At 40.9% G+C, this 19,839-nt stretch overlaps 1 protein-coding gene and 1 non-coding gene across 2 annotated transcripts in view; one reads left to right on the top strand and one right to left on the bottom strand.

Annotated features, from left to right (window-relative positions):
* Positions 1 to 5,248: 5,248 nt before the first annotated feature.
* Positions 5,249 to 19,839, top strand: part of GRPR (gastrin releasing peptide receptor) — a 39,157-nt gene continuing 24,566 nt past the window's right edge. The window contains exon 1 of the mRNA XM_081567316.1: positions 5,249 to 5,661. Within this exon, the coding sequence (XP_081423442.1) occupies positions 5,249 to 5,661 (413 nt within the window). The remainder of the gene's footprint in view (positions 5,662 to 19,839) is intronic.
* On the bottom strand, positions 13,103 to 13,206 carry LOC145537240 (U6 spliceosomal RNA). Its single transcript, XR_014076271.1, has one exon. It is a non-coding gene; the product is annotated as a U6 spliceosomal RNA (small nuclear RNA).

Genomic DNA, 19,839 nt, shown 5'->3' with positions numbered 1-19,839 from the left:
AGGGCCTGTAATAACAATCTCCTAAATCTGCTTCCTTGTTCAGCCTCTCCCTCCACAGAGGGAAGACACAAGGACTGTCATGTTGCCATGATCTCTGGGATAGCAGAGAGCTTTGGGACCCTTTGGGACCTCATGAAAAATAGTGATTCTTCAGTTCCATCCCTGGATCTCTGATTCAATAGGTCTGGGGTATGGCCTCAGAATCTGCATTTTTAAGAATTACTCCAGGTAATCTTGATGAATTTTTCTTTTTATAAAAGAGCCAGTGTTTGTTGGTGGGAATGCAAACTAGTACAGCCACTATGGAGAACAGTGTGGAGATTCCTTAAAAAACTGGGAATAGAACTGCCATATGACCCAGCAATCCCACTGCTGGGCATATACACCGAGGAAACCAGAATTGAAAGAGACGCATGTACCCCAGTGTTCATCGCAGCACTGTTTACAATAGCCAGGACATGGAAGCAACCTAGATGTCCATCAGCAGACGAATGGATAAGGAAGCTGTGGTACATATACACAATGGAATATTACTCAGCCATTAAAAAAAAATACATTTGAATCAGTTCTACTGAGATGGATGAAACTGGAGCCCATTGTACAGAGTGAAGTAAGCCAGAAAGAAAAACAACAATACAGTATACTAATGCATATATATGGAATTTGAAAGATGGTAACGATAACCCTATATGCGAGACAGAATAAGAGACACAGATGCATAGAACAATTTTATGGACTCTGAGGGAGAAGGTGAGGGTGGGACGTTGTGGGAGAATAGCATTGAAACATGTATATTATCATATGTGAAACAGAACACCATTCCATGTTCGATGCATGAGACAAGGGCTCAGGGCCGGGGCAATGGGATGACCCAGAGGGATGGAATGGGGAGGGAGGTGGGTGAGGGGTCCAGGAAGGGGAACACATGTAAACCCATGGCTGATTCATGTCAATGTATGGCAAAAACTATTACAGTATTGTAAAGTAATTAGCCCCCAACTAAAATAAATAAATTTATTAAAAAAAAAAAAAAAAAGCCAGTGTTTAATAGCCTAAAGTCCAACCAGAAACCTAAAACGTCAGGTCTTCCCCAGCAGATCCAATCTCCTTTTTCTCATTTATTACTCCCCTGCACAGCTTTGTTCCAGACAGATTCTCTCTCAAACCCAAAGCATCCCTTTCTCTTTACTTGGGTTCCACCTACAAGTTCTACCCACTCTATAATGAATTTACCTTTCCTGTGTACATTCATTGTCAGTCTACCAAGAATACCAGCTATTGGAAGACGCAGTGGTGTGCACATAGCTGGTGGAAAAAGACTTTGTCTCTACTCTCTTTGGTCCCATTGAATCCACCCATCCTACCAAATTCTACCAAGGGACTGTGCCTCTCCCCCATATTTTAAAAAAATCCAGTTTTATGGAAGAATGGAAAATGTGACTCTTTAGACTGAAATAGAAGTGACACTCCTGCTCCAACACATAAGAAAGGATGCTGAGTCACACTCCTGTTCGGAAAGTGGAGTCCCTGAGGGTGGGGACTTTGTATTATGTTTGTTCTGTCTCATTTTCATAAGTCATAGGCATCTCATGCTCACCATTACATAAAAAACTAAGCAAATTTTTAAGTATGTTTGGTGATCTGCCAGACGGTGACACATAATGGTCGGGATGGAGAGTCATTATAGCTAATTAGTTGAAATGACATCAAAATTTTCTAATGAGCTTTTTAAAACAACCTTGCTCCAAGAAAATATTAGGTGTTGAACTTTAATATATCTTCATTTCTAAAATACTACCAGAACAGTCTATCGTGTTGTGGAACACTCAACACCAACAGCAGCCATGAGAAATCACTGCTAACTATAAGCTTATATGGGAAGAAACACTAAGGGCCCAGTTGGATTTAAGAGGTGAGGTTGGCCCAGCATATGGGATGTCTAAAGAAATAAAAGGAGACAACAAGGTCCAGGAGTCTTTATTGTGAACCAAAATTATGCCTTTCAGACCAAGCTTCTTAAACAGAATCCAAGATCCATCACAATGTCACTCAAACCTGCCTCGGGGTGCTTTTCACACTGCTCTTTCCCCATCCCTTCTTCCAATCTGGATGGCCTTTTTGGACTTGAAGTTGTCCCCTGCTCAGTGCCGCGTTCTTTCTTTTAAGCCTCCATCCTAGATGAATACTGTTTTCTCTGTTCAAAGGATTCTGCCAGACACTTAACCTTTAAGATCAAATGTCACTTTCTCTGGAGAAAAGGCAGTTGCTTTATTCTAGGAAGAGGATGGGGTCTAAATGTTGTGATTTTTTTTTTAAGAAGCCAGAGTTTATTTCTATTTAAACAATACTCAGCTTTTAACTTTCAGAAGGTTAAAAGGTCCAAAGATGCCCAAGTTTAATGTAAGACTATAGCCAGATTCTGGCTATTGGTACCTTTGTTTCGAAATCCTCAGGATGAGCCCAGGCAGTTCAATGCCTCACCAATTCTTCTAGTCCAAGAGTGGTGAATTTCTCTGAGTTTTGCCATAGTTCCTACAAGGCTGTGTCTACAAGGCTGTCCCTCTAGTAATGAACAAAAACGACGCCAGAAGCAATCACTGTCATTGAGAGGAAGAAAGGTAAAGATCAGGGAAGAAAGCCACCGCGGAATTTCAAGAAGCAGAATTGTTAATATGGTATAGAATGAACAGAAGCATTTGCAGTATCTACGTGAAAACCCTTCTTGAGTTATTCTTTGAAACCAGGTCCTCTAAGTCTAAGCTTGAGTAATTGGGATCATGACAGATCTTATAATAACATGTGCACATGTGCTCAGTCGTTTAGTCATGTCTGACTGTGCGACCCCATGGACTGCAGCCTGTCAGGCTCCTCTGTCCATGGGATTCTCCAGGCAAGAATACTGGAGTGAGTAGCCATTCCCTTCTCCAGAGAGTCTTCCCGACCCAGGGATCGAACCCAAGTCTACCGATGTCTCCTGCATTACAGGTGGGTTCTTTACCACTGAGCCACCTGGGAAACCCATAATAACATGTATCTTCATCTTATTTTTCTCAATCCCTTAGCTCTTACACAGTGCCTGGAAACTGACAAATGTTTGATGTCTTTCAAGTAAATGGAGGACTAGCTGATGCACATGTATGATAGGACCTTTTGCCTGTTGATCTTGAGGTCAGTTGCTATTTTGACTTTATTGGGCTTTTCCTAAGTAAAATCACAAAAATAGTCTCTTATAATCACAATGATAATAATAGTTATAATAATAGCAGCTGATATTACTTGAGCACTTACTATGTGGCAAATTCTATGAAGTCTTAACATGGATAATTTCATTTAACTTCACAAATTATCCCCACTTTACAGATGAGGATCTTAAGAGATGCTTTAGATACCAAGTGACTAGTCTAATTTGCCAAGGTAATGAGTGAAGAAGCCAGGACTTAAGCACAGAGACCATGTACAGCATTACTAACCTCTGTTGCCAACAGCTCATCAACACCATTAGGCTTATTCATGGTTGTTGACTGATTACTGGTGCTATTGATCTCCACTGAGAAGCTCTCCACACTCTGGGCACGTAGCATCAGATTCTACTACTGGCTGAGAGGAGCAAAAGCCCTTGGGTTTATAGAAGGAACATGGCTGCCACCTTGGTTTTGTAACCTGCCTTTGGAAATTTCCATGACAACCCACTTGGAGGCTTTCCTAGTGGGCCCCGGCATGGTGATGAGTGCAAGCTTCTTTATTCCTTATGAATCCTAAAAAAACAAACTTTTGGTGACAGTGCCTGCTAGTAACTGGCTTCCTGCGATGTATCTGAAAGAGCTGGCTGCACGTAAGTCTTAAAGATTCACCCTTGTAATGTATTTATGCATTGTTGCTAAAGATCAAAGTTGGCATCTAATAGTACCTCCTCAATAAAGCCTTTCCTGGCACATGTTAACTCTAAATTATTCTTTCCACTCCCCAAATCCTCAGTATGTTATCTGTAACTCCTTCACAGTTCATTTCCCACTCAGAGCTTATGAGGAAATTTGCTCTAAAATGCAGCAAGCATTAATTAAAAATTGCAAATAGCTGCATCAGAATGTCAATTCATGTATTTTTTAGATCCAATGAGAAAATATCCATTCTTCTGGAAAAGACTGCTTATCTGTGAGAGTTAGAAAACAGCTGGCTTTTGATGTTTTTTCTCTCTGGTAAAGGGAACAGGAATGACCTGGCCGATCTACAGGAGCATGTGTGTGTCTTGCTTTCTACTTTTCCCAGATGTCAGGTGCTGAAGGTTTAAGGCAGGAGTCCTGTGCGTTTGCTCTCAGAAACGATCCCTGTTCAAATAGGCAGCAGGAAGGCTGCGTGAGACCACTCACATGTGGACGCCCTGCACATCTGTGTGCATTTGATTCAGGGACAGACCTCATTTTATAGCAACCTTAACATGTTATATTCTAATGTATTGGAAAAGATGAGAGAATGGGCTGTGAATCTGGATATGGAAAATCTTTCTAGTATCAGAAGGATTTCCAGTGCTTTGCAGAGTGCCGGCAACACTCAGGAAATACCTACTAGAGGTGCTGCATCTGAAAAGAGAAGCCCAAATTTACCTGCTAAAGTTGTTGACTAGGACCCGCAGACTGCTGTGCGAATCTCATCTGGGCAGAGCAGGCAGCCGGGCAATGATTGAAGTGTCCAGCAGGGGGCTGGCATTGTCTGTCTGTAAGTAACCTGGTTCCTCTTCAGAGCCTCTGCTCAGCAGAGCTGCCGTTTGCTGGTGAAGTTGGTGACGTATAAAGCATTCTGGCCTATAGCATTTGAGGCTTTCTCAGTGCAGTTTTTTTCTACCCACTTTAAACCTTCAGGTTCTAAATATCAGGAAAGACAGCAAATGCCGTGTGAAAATAGCAGGCCCAAAGTTCTTAGTAAACTGCAGCCAGGGTCAGACTAGACCGGAGGTAAAAGGTGTTGGTACAGAGTGGGTTTGATTCTAAGCCTTTTGGGGGCTGAGTTTTTGTGTTTGTTTTGTTGTTAACTTACTCAATTTAGAGATGTATTACACTGCTCATGTAAAGAGCAGAGCAGCACCAGCATCAACATAGTGCCAGACAGTTTTGAATGCCACAGTATCTATATTTTTGTTCAAGAAGATAAAGAGCCCAGCATAGATTCTGTCCTCATCTTTACCCAATTGCAAAGTCAAAAGTTAAGAAACAGCATCTCAGGGCACTTTTTTAGGTGGGAAGGAATCCAGAGGATGGCTCTGAATAACTGTTTGCTTCTGAACTTGGAAGTGGACCATTTCGTGCACTGCAACATTTCTAATCATAGTGTGGAGCTCCCCATGAATGACGACTGGTTCCACCCCGGGATCCTCTATGTCATCCCTGCAATTTATGGAGTCATCATTCTGATAGGCCTCGTTGGCAACATCACCCTGATTAAGATCTTCTGTACTGTGAAGTCCATGCGAAACGTGCCGAACCTGTTCATCTCCAGCCTGGCTTTGGGAGACCTGCTCCTCCTGGTAACCTGTGTGCCTGTGGATGCCAGCAGGTACCTGGCTGACAAATGGCTGTTTGGCAGGATTGGCTGCAAACTGATCCCCTTTATCCAGCTTACCTCAGTAGGGGTGTCTGTCTTCACACTCACGGCTCTCTCAGCAGACAGGTAAGTCTTGGAGGACAGTGACATTCTCTCCGAGGGTGGTAGATGCCTCAGTAGATGAGCTACCACATTGGGAGAGATGGGGCTGTTTGTGCACAGGGAAGTTCTTCTCAACTCCAATTCCTTTCCAGGCATGTTTCTATGCTAGGGATTACTTCTTGAGTTTGATATATTGGTTTAAGAAAGAAAAGTCAGTGCATGGCGGGGGAAAGGGGGGGGGAATCTCTGAGAATAAGATTGAGGTGCATTTTCTGGAGACAATTGATTTAGCCTTGCCTCTTCCTAACTTCTTGTTCTCTGCAAAATTAATTGACTGGTGAGAGAAAAAAAAAAAAATCACACCTAATAGAGTTTAAACCCCAGGCAAATGTTTCTTGGAAGCAAAGTCTTCAAAGAACAGAAAAGTCCCACTGCATTTCTTCATTAAATATTCTTTCAAAAATAACCAAGAGGAGAAAATAAGCAGCATTTCCTTGAAATCCATTCTCTTCAGACAGTTTAATGTTTCTCACAGCTGATGTTGTATTTGGTTCTCTGGAACTGAACAGTTTGTGTGCTGGTTTTTCTAAATATCTCTTAAGTGAAATCAAGCATTATTAGGATTTTTTTTTTCCATGAGAAAGCTCCATCCAAGGTTGATTTCAGATTTTCGTATGTTTATTGATGTACTTCCATATGTAATACCTTTAGGGCTTTTGGGGGGGGGGTGGTAGGGAATCCAGTACATTGTTTTGTTCTAGGAAATATACATGCTTGTGAACTGCATTTCTTGTGTGAACATAGTGCTTTAAAATTCACATTTATCCATTCTTAAACATTCATATTCATTCTTTAAGCATTTATCAGATGTCTGTCACATAAAAAACCCTTACTTGAAATAACCAGTCAGGAAATATCTGCAGGTTCACATAAATTGCTGAACATATCTTATATACTTTTGGGCTCTAGAACTTGGACACAGTAATGGATAGGCTCCAGACACATAGTTGATCATCTGGTCAAATTGAGAAAAACTGGTGCAAGGAACCAGAAATAATAAATTTTTATTTTAAAGTCTACTGCATGTTGTGGTGTTAAAGATACGTAGGGATATAAGACTGTACTGAGAAAGGCATAGAAGCAGCTCTTGAAGATGTATACTCTGAAGAAAATGTCCCACATTTTAATACATATGGTCCTGGATTCTTACTTTGTAGAGGAACAAACAGTCCCCAGGTGATGTGGCTTTGTGAAGTAATGGACAAATAAAGATAATGTTATCAGTATTTGTAGACATGTGTTTATACTTAGCTGCCTGAAGTACACTGCTTAGTACACACAACTTTTTCACAAACTGAAAACTGGTAGCCCAGGAATGAGGTTCACACATGGTACCCACTGGACAGGGTTTTTCACTTCCCATCACTCATCCTCAGCTTGCTATAACCCTGAACATGTGCCTACCAGGGCCTCATGACCACAGTCAGTCTCACTGTTGGGCCAGGGCAGGCAAACTGTGGAGTGGCAGCAGGTCGGTGGCTTGTTACCAGTGGCCCAGGGTACCTCAGGATGACGATCATTTTCATGATGGGAAGTGAGATGAGATTTTGGTTTCTGGGTTGGTGAATGCAGTGCTACAGATAGTGTTTCCTGTCTTCCTAGGGTGGAATCAGGAACAGGGGGAGAGGAAAGTGAGGGCGTGCAACAAAAGATACAGCTGCAGGGAACTCTTCTCCAGGGCTTCAAAGCAGACCAAATTCACCGTCAGCAGAAAGGCTTTCTCAAAGCTGGGCTGCACCATTAAGTTTACAGTTACTGCATGTCTTTTCCAAATTCAGAAATTACTTGTAAGCTTCCATATAACTAACTTTTTGTGTTTTGCTAAGGCTTAAAAAAACTGACAGATTACCTGTATCACAAGTAGGGCTTGTAACCAACTTCAACAAGAATCAGTATTGAGCTAGTTAAAATCTATGACTGTACTTATCTATGTATCTCATCTTTAACACATATATATGGAATCTAGAAAATGGTACAGATGAACCTATCTCCAGGGCAGGAATAGAGACAGAGACATAGAGAATGGACATGTGGACACAGGGTGGGAAAGGGGACAGTGGGATGAATTGGGAGATTAGGAGTGACATATATGCACTACCATGTGTATAACAGATAGGTAGTGGGAACCTGCTATAAAGCAGAGGAAGCTCAGCTCAGTACTCTGTGATAACCTGGAAGGGTGGGGAAGGAGGGAGGTCCAAGAAGGAGGGAATATATGTATACATATAGCTGATTCACTTCATTGTACAGCAGAAACTAATACAGCATTGTAAAGCAATTATACTCCAGTAAAAAAATAAAAAAGAAAAGCTATTGGAGTTTTATAACAACCTCATAAGGTTGGCAAGGAAATATACATACACACACACACAATACCTGTATTTTTTCTTGTCAACAAGGTTAATCTATACAGTAAACTGAACAAGTATACAGCTCAGTATTTTTTACATATTCTATAACCACCACCCAGATAGAGATATAGAACAATTCCAGCACCCTAGGAGTTTCTTTTATGTCCCTTTACAGTTAATCCTCACCCTCGAAGAGAGGCAATCATTATTCTGAGTTCAATTACCATGTATTGCTTTTGCCAGTTCTTTAATCTTATGTAAATAGAATCATACTTCTTAATGCTTATCATTATGTCAGGAATAGTCATCCACGTTGGTGCAGATAGCAATGGCTTATTCTTTTCAATCGTTGTGTAGTGTTTCATTGTATGAATATACCTCAGTTAATTTATTCATTTTAATACTGATGGATATTGGATTGTTTCCAGTTCCGGGTTGATAATAACCTGCTCTGGGTATTCTTATCCACGCCTGTTGGGCAACATAAGTGAGTAAATGCCTGAGAGAGGAATTGCTGGATCATAGGAGGCAGGTATTTCATAAATATTATCAAAGAGTTTTCCAGAGTGGTAGTCTGTATCTGATGGATTGGTAAAAGGGTGAACCAGAAGACCCTCCGAACTGGGTAATCATTGCAGTCACTGGGGAGCTTAAAAATATGCAGATTCTTAGTTCCCATCGTAAATCTCCTGACTCAGGATGGATGCTTATCAGCCCACTGTGGGTTGACCAGATATGCAAGTACTCATCCCAGCCTCCCTTCTTCAGCTTTCCCTCCCCAGGTGAATTTGTCTTTGTTTATATGAAAAGCAAAGCATTTTTTCTAGAAACGCTTATACTGGGGCACGAAAGGGAGACTTCAAGGCAGTCCCAGGATTCTGCGTTTCACACCACTGACCAACTGCAGATTTATATTCAAGCCCCTTCCCTATTGGTCCTGCTCCCCCACCATGCTGTCTTCCCCTCCTCACATACGTTGACATACTCATACACGGTCGTTACACCGACAAGTTCCTGGCTCTGCTTCCTTGCTCATGCTGTGTCACTCCCATTCTCCAGAATGCTTTCTCCTTTCCTAATTAGAAGACCCTTCTCCCCATCTCATGTGATGCATGAAAGTGCAATGGGCATCAAGAGCCCTACATTTTCGTTTCCTTCCATTACTACCCATATAAAGGAATTGGACCAAGTCCCTTAACCCTCTGACCTTAGTTGAATAATCTCTAGTATAATAGGCTTGAGCTAGATTATTTCTAAGGTCCTTCCAAATTTTAATAATTATTTTTATCTATCATCTTGCCCATCACTCAGATTCTGGCTCAAGCCTCTATCTTAAAGCCCTAAGTTGGACCATTCTAGCCCAGATTTTTGACCCTCTTCTAAACATGAGGCTTATTATCTGAGACATGAATTATCTCAGGATGCCTTTCATCTTACTGTTTCGAAGCATTAGTCATTTGTCATTTTTTAGTCTCTCGTATATTCATTACTTTGACTTTGTAAACAACATACTATTAAGAGTGTTAAGTATGATGAATCATCTGAAAGCATACTCTTAAAAACATGTCACTCCATCACCTATTTCTTCTCTATTCCTCTCTATTAAGCTCTCATTATTTGGGCAAATGAGAGAAAATCTATTCTTTGTGAGTCAGGAAATCACAAAGGGATACAATGGGTAGATGGGTAAATGGATGGATGGAAGGAAAGCCAGGTGGATGGACGGATGAGTGGATAGGCAGATGGATAGACAGATGATTGGAAAGACAGGTGAATGGTTGGGATGGATGGATATATTTTTTACATACTGATCTTTCCTACAAGATGTCCATCTCTGGATGCCTCAGTATTATGTAAATGGATTTTTAAACCTAACAGGAAAAGGGTAAGGAGAGTTTGTGTTTTCTTTTCTAGCATAAGTGCAAAGAATAAAGCTGAATTTAAGGTTAATAGCACTTATATTATATGCCCAAGTTATATTGTTTCTGCTTCAGTATTGTTACTCAGTTTTATTTCTACTAGAATGGGGCTGACAGAATAAATCCCAAAGACTGATGTGCTCTGCTGTAATGTGATCCTTCTTTGATTCCATGGAAAAGACCTTTCCTAAGTTTTCCCCACCCTTGTGATTTGGAATGTATAAGTGCAAGCTTTTTGAAGTGCAGATTCTTTTAAATCATTGGAAGGAATTTATGAGATAATGTAGTTTTCAGCCTTTCCTGGCATCTAGAGCCGCATAGCCAACATGGGAGCCACTAACCACATGTGGTTATTTAAATTTAGATTTAATTTTTTATTATTATTATTTTAGCTGTGTCACATGGCTTGTGGGATCTCAGTTCCCCAACCAGGGATTGAACCTGGGCCACAGCAGTGAAAACCCGGAATCCTAACCACCAGGCCATCAGGGAACTCTCAAGATTTTATTTAAATAAAGCTAAAAATTCAGTCCCTAGTCAAACCAGTCACACGTCAAGTGCTCAGTGCCACATGGGATTCTACTGGACAGCACAGATACAAAACATTTTAATCATTGGAGAAAGTTCTGTTGGACAAAAACACAGAAGAGCATTCACTGTGTGCCTTGGGGTCCAAATCTCTTTCCCAAGATTCATGTTAGCTGCTCTCGTTCATTAAGGGTATCAGGAATTCCTCAGGCAAATATCAAATGCCTCCAAGCAGCATGGGCTCTTCCTGTCTATAAAATATCTTCTATTGGAAGATACTCAAAGATGAAGAGGAAAGAATACAGTCAACCCAATACAATCACCAGTCACAGGCTTGGGAAATTCAGGCATCCCAGTGATGAGGTTTTGAGACTTTCTGAAGAATACCTGTGGGATTCACTTCCTGGGTATGTGCTGTGAACTTCTGTCTGATCCTTCCATTCTCTTTAGCCAGGCCTTCTTCCATCTACCAGCCTGTCTTTTTACCTTATCTCAAAACTCACCAGAGCAAACACTGCTCTAGCTACACTCTTATCACCTCCTACACCTGCCACCTGACTTCTCTGCTCTTTGACTTCACTCCCCCCTCCCTGATGACTAGGCTCTTCCCTCCATCTATCCAAATGCTACCAATCTTTCAAGGCACAATTCAAGCCCTTCTCTTTTATGAAGCATTCCCCTTTTGCTTTCACTGATTTATTTTCTCCCTTCATAAGAGGCTTTCACCTGTACTGTTCATTAAATATCAAATTTATCCTACCTGGTATTACTGGGTCCCTTTTTTTTTAATTAATTTATTTTTTATTGAAGGATAATTGCTTTACAGAATTTTGCTGTTTTCTTTCAAACCTCACTATGAATCAGCCATAAGTACACATATATCTCCTCCTTTTTGAAACTCCCTCCCATCTCCCTCCCCATCCCACCCCTCTAGGTTGATACAGAGCCCCTGTTTGAGTTTCTTGAGCCATACAGCAAATTCCTGTTGGCCACCTATTTTACATACGGCAATGTAAGTTTCCATGCTACTCTTGATGTGTTTTTTACTTCCTTCGTCCTATGGGAAGTTCCATGGGGTCTATACCTGCTACAACGGCCAAGGCCCACCTTCCATCTAATAAGAGGACAGTACCTACAGCTTGCTTGATGTTTGAGCAGCAACACAGCAATAAAGAGCAGCAGCTACAAGTTCACACCCTTATCAATGGTGCTCTGAGGCTCGATTCCCAATGCTGGGGGATTTCCAACATATCCAACAAGCAATTCTCAGAACACCAGCCAGGTGTCTGAGAATTCAACTCAATTCTGACACGATCAAATCAGAGACAGCACTGGATTCCACACACTGACGGTTCAGTCCTACAAGACTGTACCACCCTCCACTCCCATTTTAGATGCCATTCACAAACCTATACTTCTGACCAACTGGCTAAAAATCAGAGGTCCCCATGACCCCTTGTCCTCAGGTTCCATTAATTGGCTAGAATGACTCACAGAACTCAGAAAAATACGTTATTTATTAAATCACCAGTTTATTGTAAAAGGATATAATACCTTTATCCTCAGGAACAGCCAGGTGAAAGAGATACAGAGGGCAAGATATGAAGAAAGGGACCTTCCATGCCCTCTCCAGGCACCACAAACCCTGCATCTCCACGTGTTCTCTAACCCAAGAACTCTCTGAATCCTGTCCTTTTTTATAAAGGTATTTATTTTTAATTGGAGGATAATCGGTTTACAACATTGTGTTGGTTTCTGCCCTACAACACCGTGAATCAACCATAAGAATACATATGTCCTCCCCCTCCTGAACCTGCCCCCAACCCCCACCCCATCCCATACCTCTAGGTTGTCAGAATATCAGATTGAGCTCCCTGCATCATACAGCAAATTCCCATTAGCTATGAATCTGTCTGCAGTGCAGGAGACCCGGATTCGATCCCTGGGTTGGGAAGATCCTCTGGAGAAGGAAATGGCAACCCATTCCAGTATCCTTGCCTGGAAAATCTCATAGACAGAGGAGCCTGGTGAGCTGCAGTCCATGGGGTCGCAAAGAGTCAGGCACGAGTGAGCGACTAACACTTAATGTATATGTTTCAATGTATATGTTTCAATGCTAACTCTCTCAATTTGTCCCACCCTCTCCTTCTCTCCCTCTGCCCACAAGTGTGTTCTCTCTGTCTGCATCTCTATTCCTGCCCTGCAAATAGGTTCATCAGTACCATCTTTCTAGGTTTCATATATATGCGTTAATATACGATATTTGTTTTTCTCTTTCTGACTTACTTCACTCTGTGTATCAGGCTTTTCAGGTTCATCCACCTCACTAGAACTGACTCAAATTTGTTCCTTTTTATGACTGAGTAATATTCTATTGTATATATGTACCAAACTTATTTATCCATTCATCCATCGACAGACATCTAGGTTGCTTCCATGTCCTAGCTATTGTAAACAGTGCTGCAATGAACATGGGGATACATGTATCATTTTGAATTCTGGTTTTCTTAGGCTATATGCCCAGTAATGGGATTGTTAGGTCATATGGTATTTTTATTTCTAGTTTTTTAAGGAATCTCCATACTGTTCTCCATAGTGGTTGCATCAAAAAATATGGAACACTTCATGAATTCACATATCATCCTTGGGCAGGAGCCATGCTAATCTCTGTATTGTTCCAATTTTAGTATATATGCTGCTGAAGTGAGCACTATCCTTTTGGATTTTTATGCAGGCTTCATTACACAGGCATGATTGATTAAACCATTGGCCACTGACAGCTGATTCAACATACAGCTTCTCTCCAGAGGTCTGGAGCTGGGACTGAAAGTTTCAGCCTTCTAATCAGGCCTAGAATCACTTGGAAACCAGCCCCCATCCTTAGCTGCTTTCCAAAAGTCATCTTATTAACATAACAAAAGACGCCTTTATCACTCTCAACACACTTAGGAAATTCCAAGGGTTTTAGAAGTGTGAGCCAGGGACTAGAGGAAAACCAAATGCATATGAGAAATATATTTTGGTTATCTGAATGACCAAATATGTATTTCTTATAAATCACAATATCTTACCTTGTTTGACACAGAGACCAAAAGAGGTGCTGGAATTTGGCCTTGTCACAACAAATTCAAAGTAGAAGCACACTAGAACCCTGCTTTCCACATTCCAGGTCCCAATTCCTTCAGGGAAACTGAAAAAACCATCCAAACAAAGTCTGATTCCATTTCCCTTCTCTGGACAGTGGGAGTTATTGATCTCAAACCCTACTGTTCTTAGGGAAGATGTCCTGAGTGATTCCAAGTTGGTCCCCTTCTGAGGGGATCACTCCAGTGATTACAGAGCTCCTCTACTGTTCCAGAGGCCCAGCTTCACCGGTTCCCAGGGGATTGGCTGTTTCTCAAAAGGGAGGACAATTTAATCTCTTGTAAGCATCTTTCCTAGAAAGTCTCTGTTGGAGGAGTTTACATGAGTCACCAGTCCAAACCTTTATCTATAGAGTATGATTTTTCTGAAGCATATGCTGCCTCTCCTGAAGGAAACTCAGCTCGTGTCCCTCCACAGTGAGGGATCTGTCACAGCTGCTGGCTGTGGGAGTGCTCAGAGGGCAGCTCCAAGGGAAGGGTTGTGTGTGGGGGGGGGGTTCCCAGCAAGACTCTTTGAGTTGGAGTGCTGTGGAGATAAGGGCAGCAAAGAACTTTGACCTTGTCTCTCACACATTATCTTTTAAAGTCATAGACCTTTATATGATTAATTATCATTTCTGGCAACTTAAAATGCATGGAGGCAAAAAAAAAAAAAAAGGCACATACTTAATCATGAAACATAGAGTATAGACTGAAAGGGCTCCCTGGTGAGGTTTTTTGAACTGCGCTTGTAAATACCGCCTTTTGAAAATAGACTAAATTTGCATTTTTGCACTTGTAAATCCTCCTGGTGTGTGGGGTTTGCATAAATTCTCTCTTAATTAAACACATGGTTTGCAGAATAAAAGAAAAAATTTTTCTCCATTCCTTTTTCTACTTCCCTGTAGTAGATCAAGGGATCTTGTTTATTACAATCATCTTTGAAATTCTGATTATTAAGTATTGGATTAATATCTGGTATTTGCTGCTACATGAAGTGATTTGCCTAGGAACCAGTAAGAGATTGCAGATTCATTTCACATATTAAATGTCACCTTCTGTAGGAGGTCTTCATTGATCACTCAGTCTAAAGAAATGACTAACACTTTATTCCATTGTCCAATTTCTTCTTTCAGGTTGATTGAGGTGTAACTTACATACAGTAAATTTTTAAGTGTGCATTCTATGAATTTTGACAAACTTACACAGTCATATAACCACCACCAACACAATCACCTGCTTCCCAGGTGGTGCTAGTGGTAAAGAACCCGCCTGCCAATGCAGAAGATGTAAGAGATGCAAGTTTGATCCCTGGATAGGAAAGATCCCCTGGAGGAGGACTTGGCAACCCACTGCGCTATTCTTGCCTGGAGAATCCCATGGACAGAGAAGCCTGGCGGGCTACAGTCCATAGAGTCGCAGAGTCGAACATGACTGAAGCAACTTAGCACACACGCACAGCACAATCAAGATATAGACCATTTCCATCAACCCCCAATTCTTTTATGTCCCTTTGTAGTCTATTCTCTTCCTCCACCCTGGAGGGGATTTTTTTTTTCCAGATCCAAACTTTCTTTAGTTTATAACCTCCCTTACACACTAAGTTGTTCTTACAGAAAATAAAGCTCCTAGAAAAAGGAAAGAAAGAAAACAAAGCTCCTGGCAGCCACTGATCTTTTCCAAAATATCATATGAATGACATCATACAGTGTGTAAGCCGTTTGAGTCTGGCTTCTTTCAGTTCATCTTGTTGCATGTATCAGTAATCTCTTCCTTTCTGTTGCTGAGTAGTAGTCCATTGTGTGGCTAGACTGCAGTTTGTTTATTCATTCTTCAGTTAATGGGTATTAGATTTGTTTTCAGTTTTGGGTGATTATAAATCAAGCTGTCATAAACATTCACATACAGTTTTTGTATGGATGTATATCTTCATTTTTCTTGGGTAAATATCATCCACTATTTTTTTTTTGAGAATTATTATGTTCATTTATTGGTTTACTTGCTTACTCTCTGTCTCCTATCACTAGAATATAAGCTCAAAAAAGGGGGGCAGGAGAGGCTGTGGCATTCATTAGTATATTATCTGACACTAGGACAGTCTCTAGCCTGTAGTAGATGCTTGGTAAGTGTTTGCTGAGTACATGAATAAATGGATGAATGAAGGAAGGAACAAAGGAATGAATGAATTCTGGTAGGTTCTGCTATCCATGTTGCTGCAAATGGCAAATTTTCACTTTTATTATGGCTGAGTAGCATTCTATTATATATCCATTTACCATATCTTAGTTTTAAAAAAAACTTGAGCTTTTTATTTTGTATTGGAGTATAACCAATTAACAATGTTGTGGTAGTTTCAGGTGAACAGCAAAGGGACTGTGCCATACATCTACATGTATTTATTCTCCCTCAAACACTCTCCCAACCAGGCTGGCATGTAACATTGAGCAGAGTTCCCTGTGCTGTACTGTAGGTCTTTGCTGGTTATACATTTTAAATATAGCATTGTGTACATGACCTTCCCAAAGTCCCTAACTGTCCCTTCCTCCTGGCAACTGTAAGTTCATTTTCCAAGTCTGTGAGTCTCTTTCTGTTTTATAAGTAATGTCATTTATATAATTTCTTTTTAGATTCCACATATAAAGGATGTCATAAGATATTTCTCCTTCTCTGTCTGACTTACTTCATTCAGTGTGACACTCTCTAGGTCCATCCATGTTGCTGCAAATGACATTATTTCATTCCTTTCAATAGCTGAGTAATATTCCATTGTGTAGATGGACCACATCTCCTTTGCCCATTCCTCCGTCGATGGACATTCAGGTGGCTTCCATGTCTTGGCTGTTGTAAACAGTGCTGCCGTGAACACTGAGGTGCATGTGTCCTTTCAGATCATGTTTTTCTCTGAATCATGTTTAGATCATTCCTTAACTCAATACACAAAAATAAGCTCAAAATGGGTTAAAGACCTAAATGTAAGACCAGACACTATAAAACTGCTAGAGGAAAACATAGGCAGAACACTCTATGACATAAATCACAGCAACATATTTTTCGATCCATCTCCCAGAATAATGGAAATAAAAACAAACATAAACAACGAGACCTACTTAATCTCAAAAGCTTTTGCACAGCAAAGGAAATAATAAACAAAATGAAAAGACAGTCCACAGATTCGGAGAAAATATTTGCAAAAGATGTGACAGATAAAGGATTAGTCTCTAAAATTTCAGTTCAGTCCAGTCACTCAGTCGTGTCCAACTCTTTGCAACTCCATGGACTGCAGCACGCCAGGCCTCCCTGTCCATCATCAACTCCTAGAGTTTACTCAAACTCATGTCCATTGAATCAGTGATGCCATCCAGCCATCTCATCCTCTGTCGTCCCCTTCTCCTCCTGCCTTCAATCTTACCAAGCATCAGGGTCTTTTCCAATGAGTCAGTTCTTCCTATTAGGTGGCCAAAGTATTGGAGTTTCAGCTTCAACATCAGTCCTTCCAATGAATATTCAGGACTGATTTCCTTTAGGATGGACTGGTTGGATCTCCTTGAAGTTCAAGGGACTCTCAAGAGTCTTCTCCAAAACCACAGTTCAAAAGCATCAATTCTTTGGCACTCAGCTTTCTTTATGTTCCAACTCTCACATCCATACATGACTACTGGAAAAACCATAGCTTTGAGAAGACGGACCTTTGTTGGCAAAGAAATGTCTCTGGTTTTTAATATGCTGTCTAGGTTGGTCATAACTTTTCTTCCAAGGAGCAAGTGTCTTTTAATTTCATGGCTGCGATCACCATCTGCACTGATTTTGGAACCCCCTCAAAAAAGTCTGTCACTGTTTCCCCATCTATTTGCCATGAAGTGATGGGACCAGATGCCATGATCTTACTTTTCTGAATGTTGAACTTTAAGCCAACTTTTTCACTCTCCTCTTTCACTTTCATCAAGAGGCTCTTTAGTTCTTCTTCACTTTCTGCCATAAGGGTGGTGTCATCTGAGTATCTGAGGTTATTGATATTTCTCCTGGCAATCTTGATTCCAGCTTGTGCTTCATCCAGCCCAGTGTTTCTTATGATGTACTCTGCATATAAGTTAAATCATCAGGCTGACAATATACAGCCTTCACATACTCCTTTTCTGATTTGGAACCAGTCTGTTGTTCCATGTCCAGTTCTAACTGTTGCTTCCTGACCTGCATACAGGTTTCTCAAGAGGCAGGTCAGGTGGTCTGGTATTCCCATCTCTTTAAGAATTTTCCACAGTTTATTTTGATCCACACAGTCAAAGACTTTGCCATAGTCAATAAAACAGAAGTAGATGTTTTTCTGGAACTCTCTTGCTTTTTCAATGATCCAGCAGATGTTGGCAATTTGATCTCTGGTTCCTCTGCCTTTTCTAAAACCAGCTTGAACATCTCGAAGTTCACGGTTCACGTGCTGTTGAAGCCTGGCTTGGAGAATTTGGAGCATTACTTTACTAGTGTGTGAGATGAGTGCAATTGTGTGGTAATTTGAGCATTCTTTGGTATTGCCTTTCTTTGGGGTTGGGATGAACACTGACCTTTTCCAGTCCTGTGGCCACTGCTGAGTTTTCCAAATTTGTTGGCATATTGAGTGCAGCACTTTCACAGCATCATCTTTTAGGATTTGAAATAGCTCAATTGGAATTCCATCACCTCCACTAGCTTTGTTCGTAGTGATGCTTTCTAAGGCCCACTTGACTTCAGATTCCAGGATGTCTGGCTCTAGGTGAGCGATCATACCATCGTGATTATCTGGGTCATGAAAATCTTTTTTGTACAGTTCTTCTGTGTATTCTTACCACCTCTTCTTAATATCTTCTGCTTCTGTTAGGTCTATACCATTTCTGTCCTTTATTGTGCCCATTTTTGCATGAAATGTTCCCTTGGTATCTCTAGTTTTTTTGAAGAGATCTCTAGTCTTTCCCATTCTGTTGTTTTCCTCGATTTCTTTGCATTGATCACTGTGGAAGTCTTTCTTATCTCTCCTTGCGGGACTTCCCAGGCAATCCAGTGATTAAGAATCCACACTTCCATTGCTGGGAGCACAGGTTCAATCCCTGGTCAGGGAACTAAGATCCCACTAAGGGGAAACTAAGATGCCTTGTGGTGCAGCCAAAAAATGAATAAAAATAAAAATAAAATTATCTCTTCTTGCATTCTTTGGAACTCTGCATTCAAATGGGTATATCTTTCCTTTTCGCCTTTGCATTTCACTTCTCTTCTATTTACAGCTATTTGTAAGGCCTCCTCAGCCAGCCATTTTGCCTTTTTGCATTTCTTTTTCTTGGGGATGGTCTTGATCCCCTGCCTCCTGTACAGTTTCACAAACCTCCGTCCATAGTTCTTCAGGCCCTCTGTGTGTCAGATCTAAGCCCTTGAATCTCTTTGTCACTTCCACTATATAATCGTAAGGGATTTGATTTAGGTCATACCTGAATGGTCTAGTGGTTTTCCCTACTTTCTTCAATTTAAGTCTGAATTTGGCAATAAGGAGTTCATAATCTGTGCCACAGTCAGTTCCCGGTCTTGTTTTTGCTGACTGTATAGAACTTCTCCATCTTCAGCTGCAAAGAATATAATCACTCTGATTTCGGTATTGACCATCTGGTGATGTCCATGTGTAGAGTCTTCTCTTGTGTTGTTGGAAGAGGGTGTTTGCTATGACCAGTGTGTTCTCTTGGCAAACCTGTTAGCCTTTGCCCTGCTTCATTCTGTACTCCAAGGCCAAATTTGCCTGTTACTCCAGGTGTTTCCTGACTTCCTACTTTTGCATTCCAGTCCCCTATAATGAAAAGGACATCTATTTTGGGTGTTAGTTCTAAAAGGTCTTGTAGGTCTTCATAGAACCATTCAACTTCAGCTTCTTCAGCATTACTGGTTGGGGCATAGACTTGGATTACCGTGATATTGAATGGTTTGCCTTGGAAACGAACAGCTTATTACACTTAACAACATCAGAACAAACAACTCACTCAAAAAATGAGCAGAAGACCTCTTCTTCAAAGAGGACTACAGATGACCAATAGGCACATGAAAAGTTGTTCAACATCGCTAGTTATTAGAGAAATGCAAGTCAAAACTACAATGCAATATTACCTCACACCAGTCAGAATGGCTGTCATCAAAAATCCACAAACAACAAATCCTGGAGAGGTTGTGGAGAGAAGGGAACCCTCCTACACTGTTGGTGGGAATGTAAATTGG

Source organism: Giraffa tippelskirchi, chromosome X (assembly GCF_054371585.1).
Source record: "Giraffa tippelskirchi isolate mGirTip1 chromosome X, T2T-mGirTip1v1.2.pri, whole genome shotgun sequence".
Taxonomy (NCBI): domain Eukaryota; kingdom Metazoa; phylum Chordata; class Mammalia; order Artiodactyla; family Giraffidae; genus Giraffa; species Giraffa tippelskirchi.
This window is presented reverse-complemented; position numbering and strand designations above follow the sequence as displayed.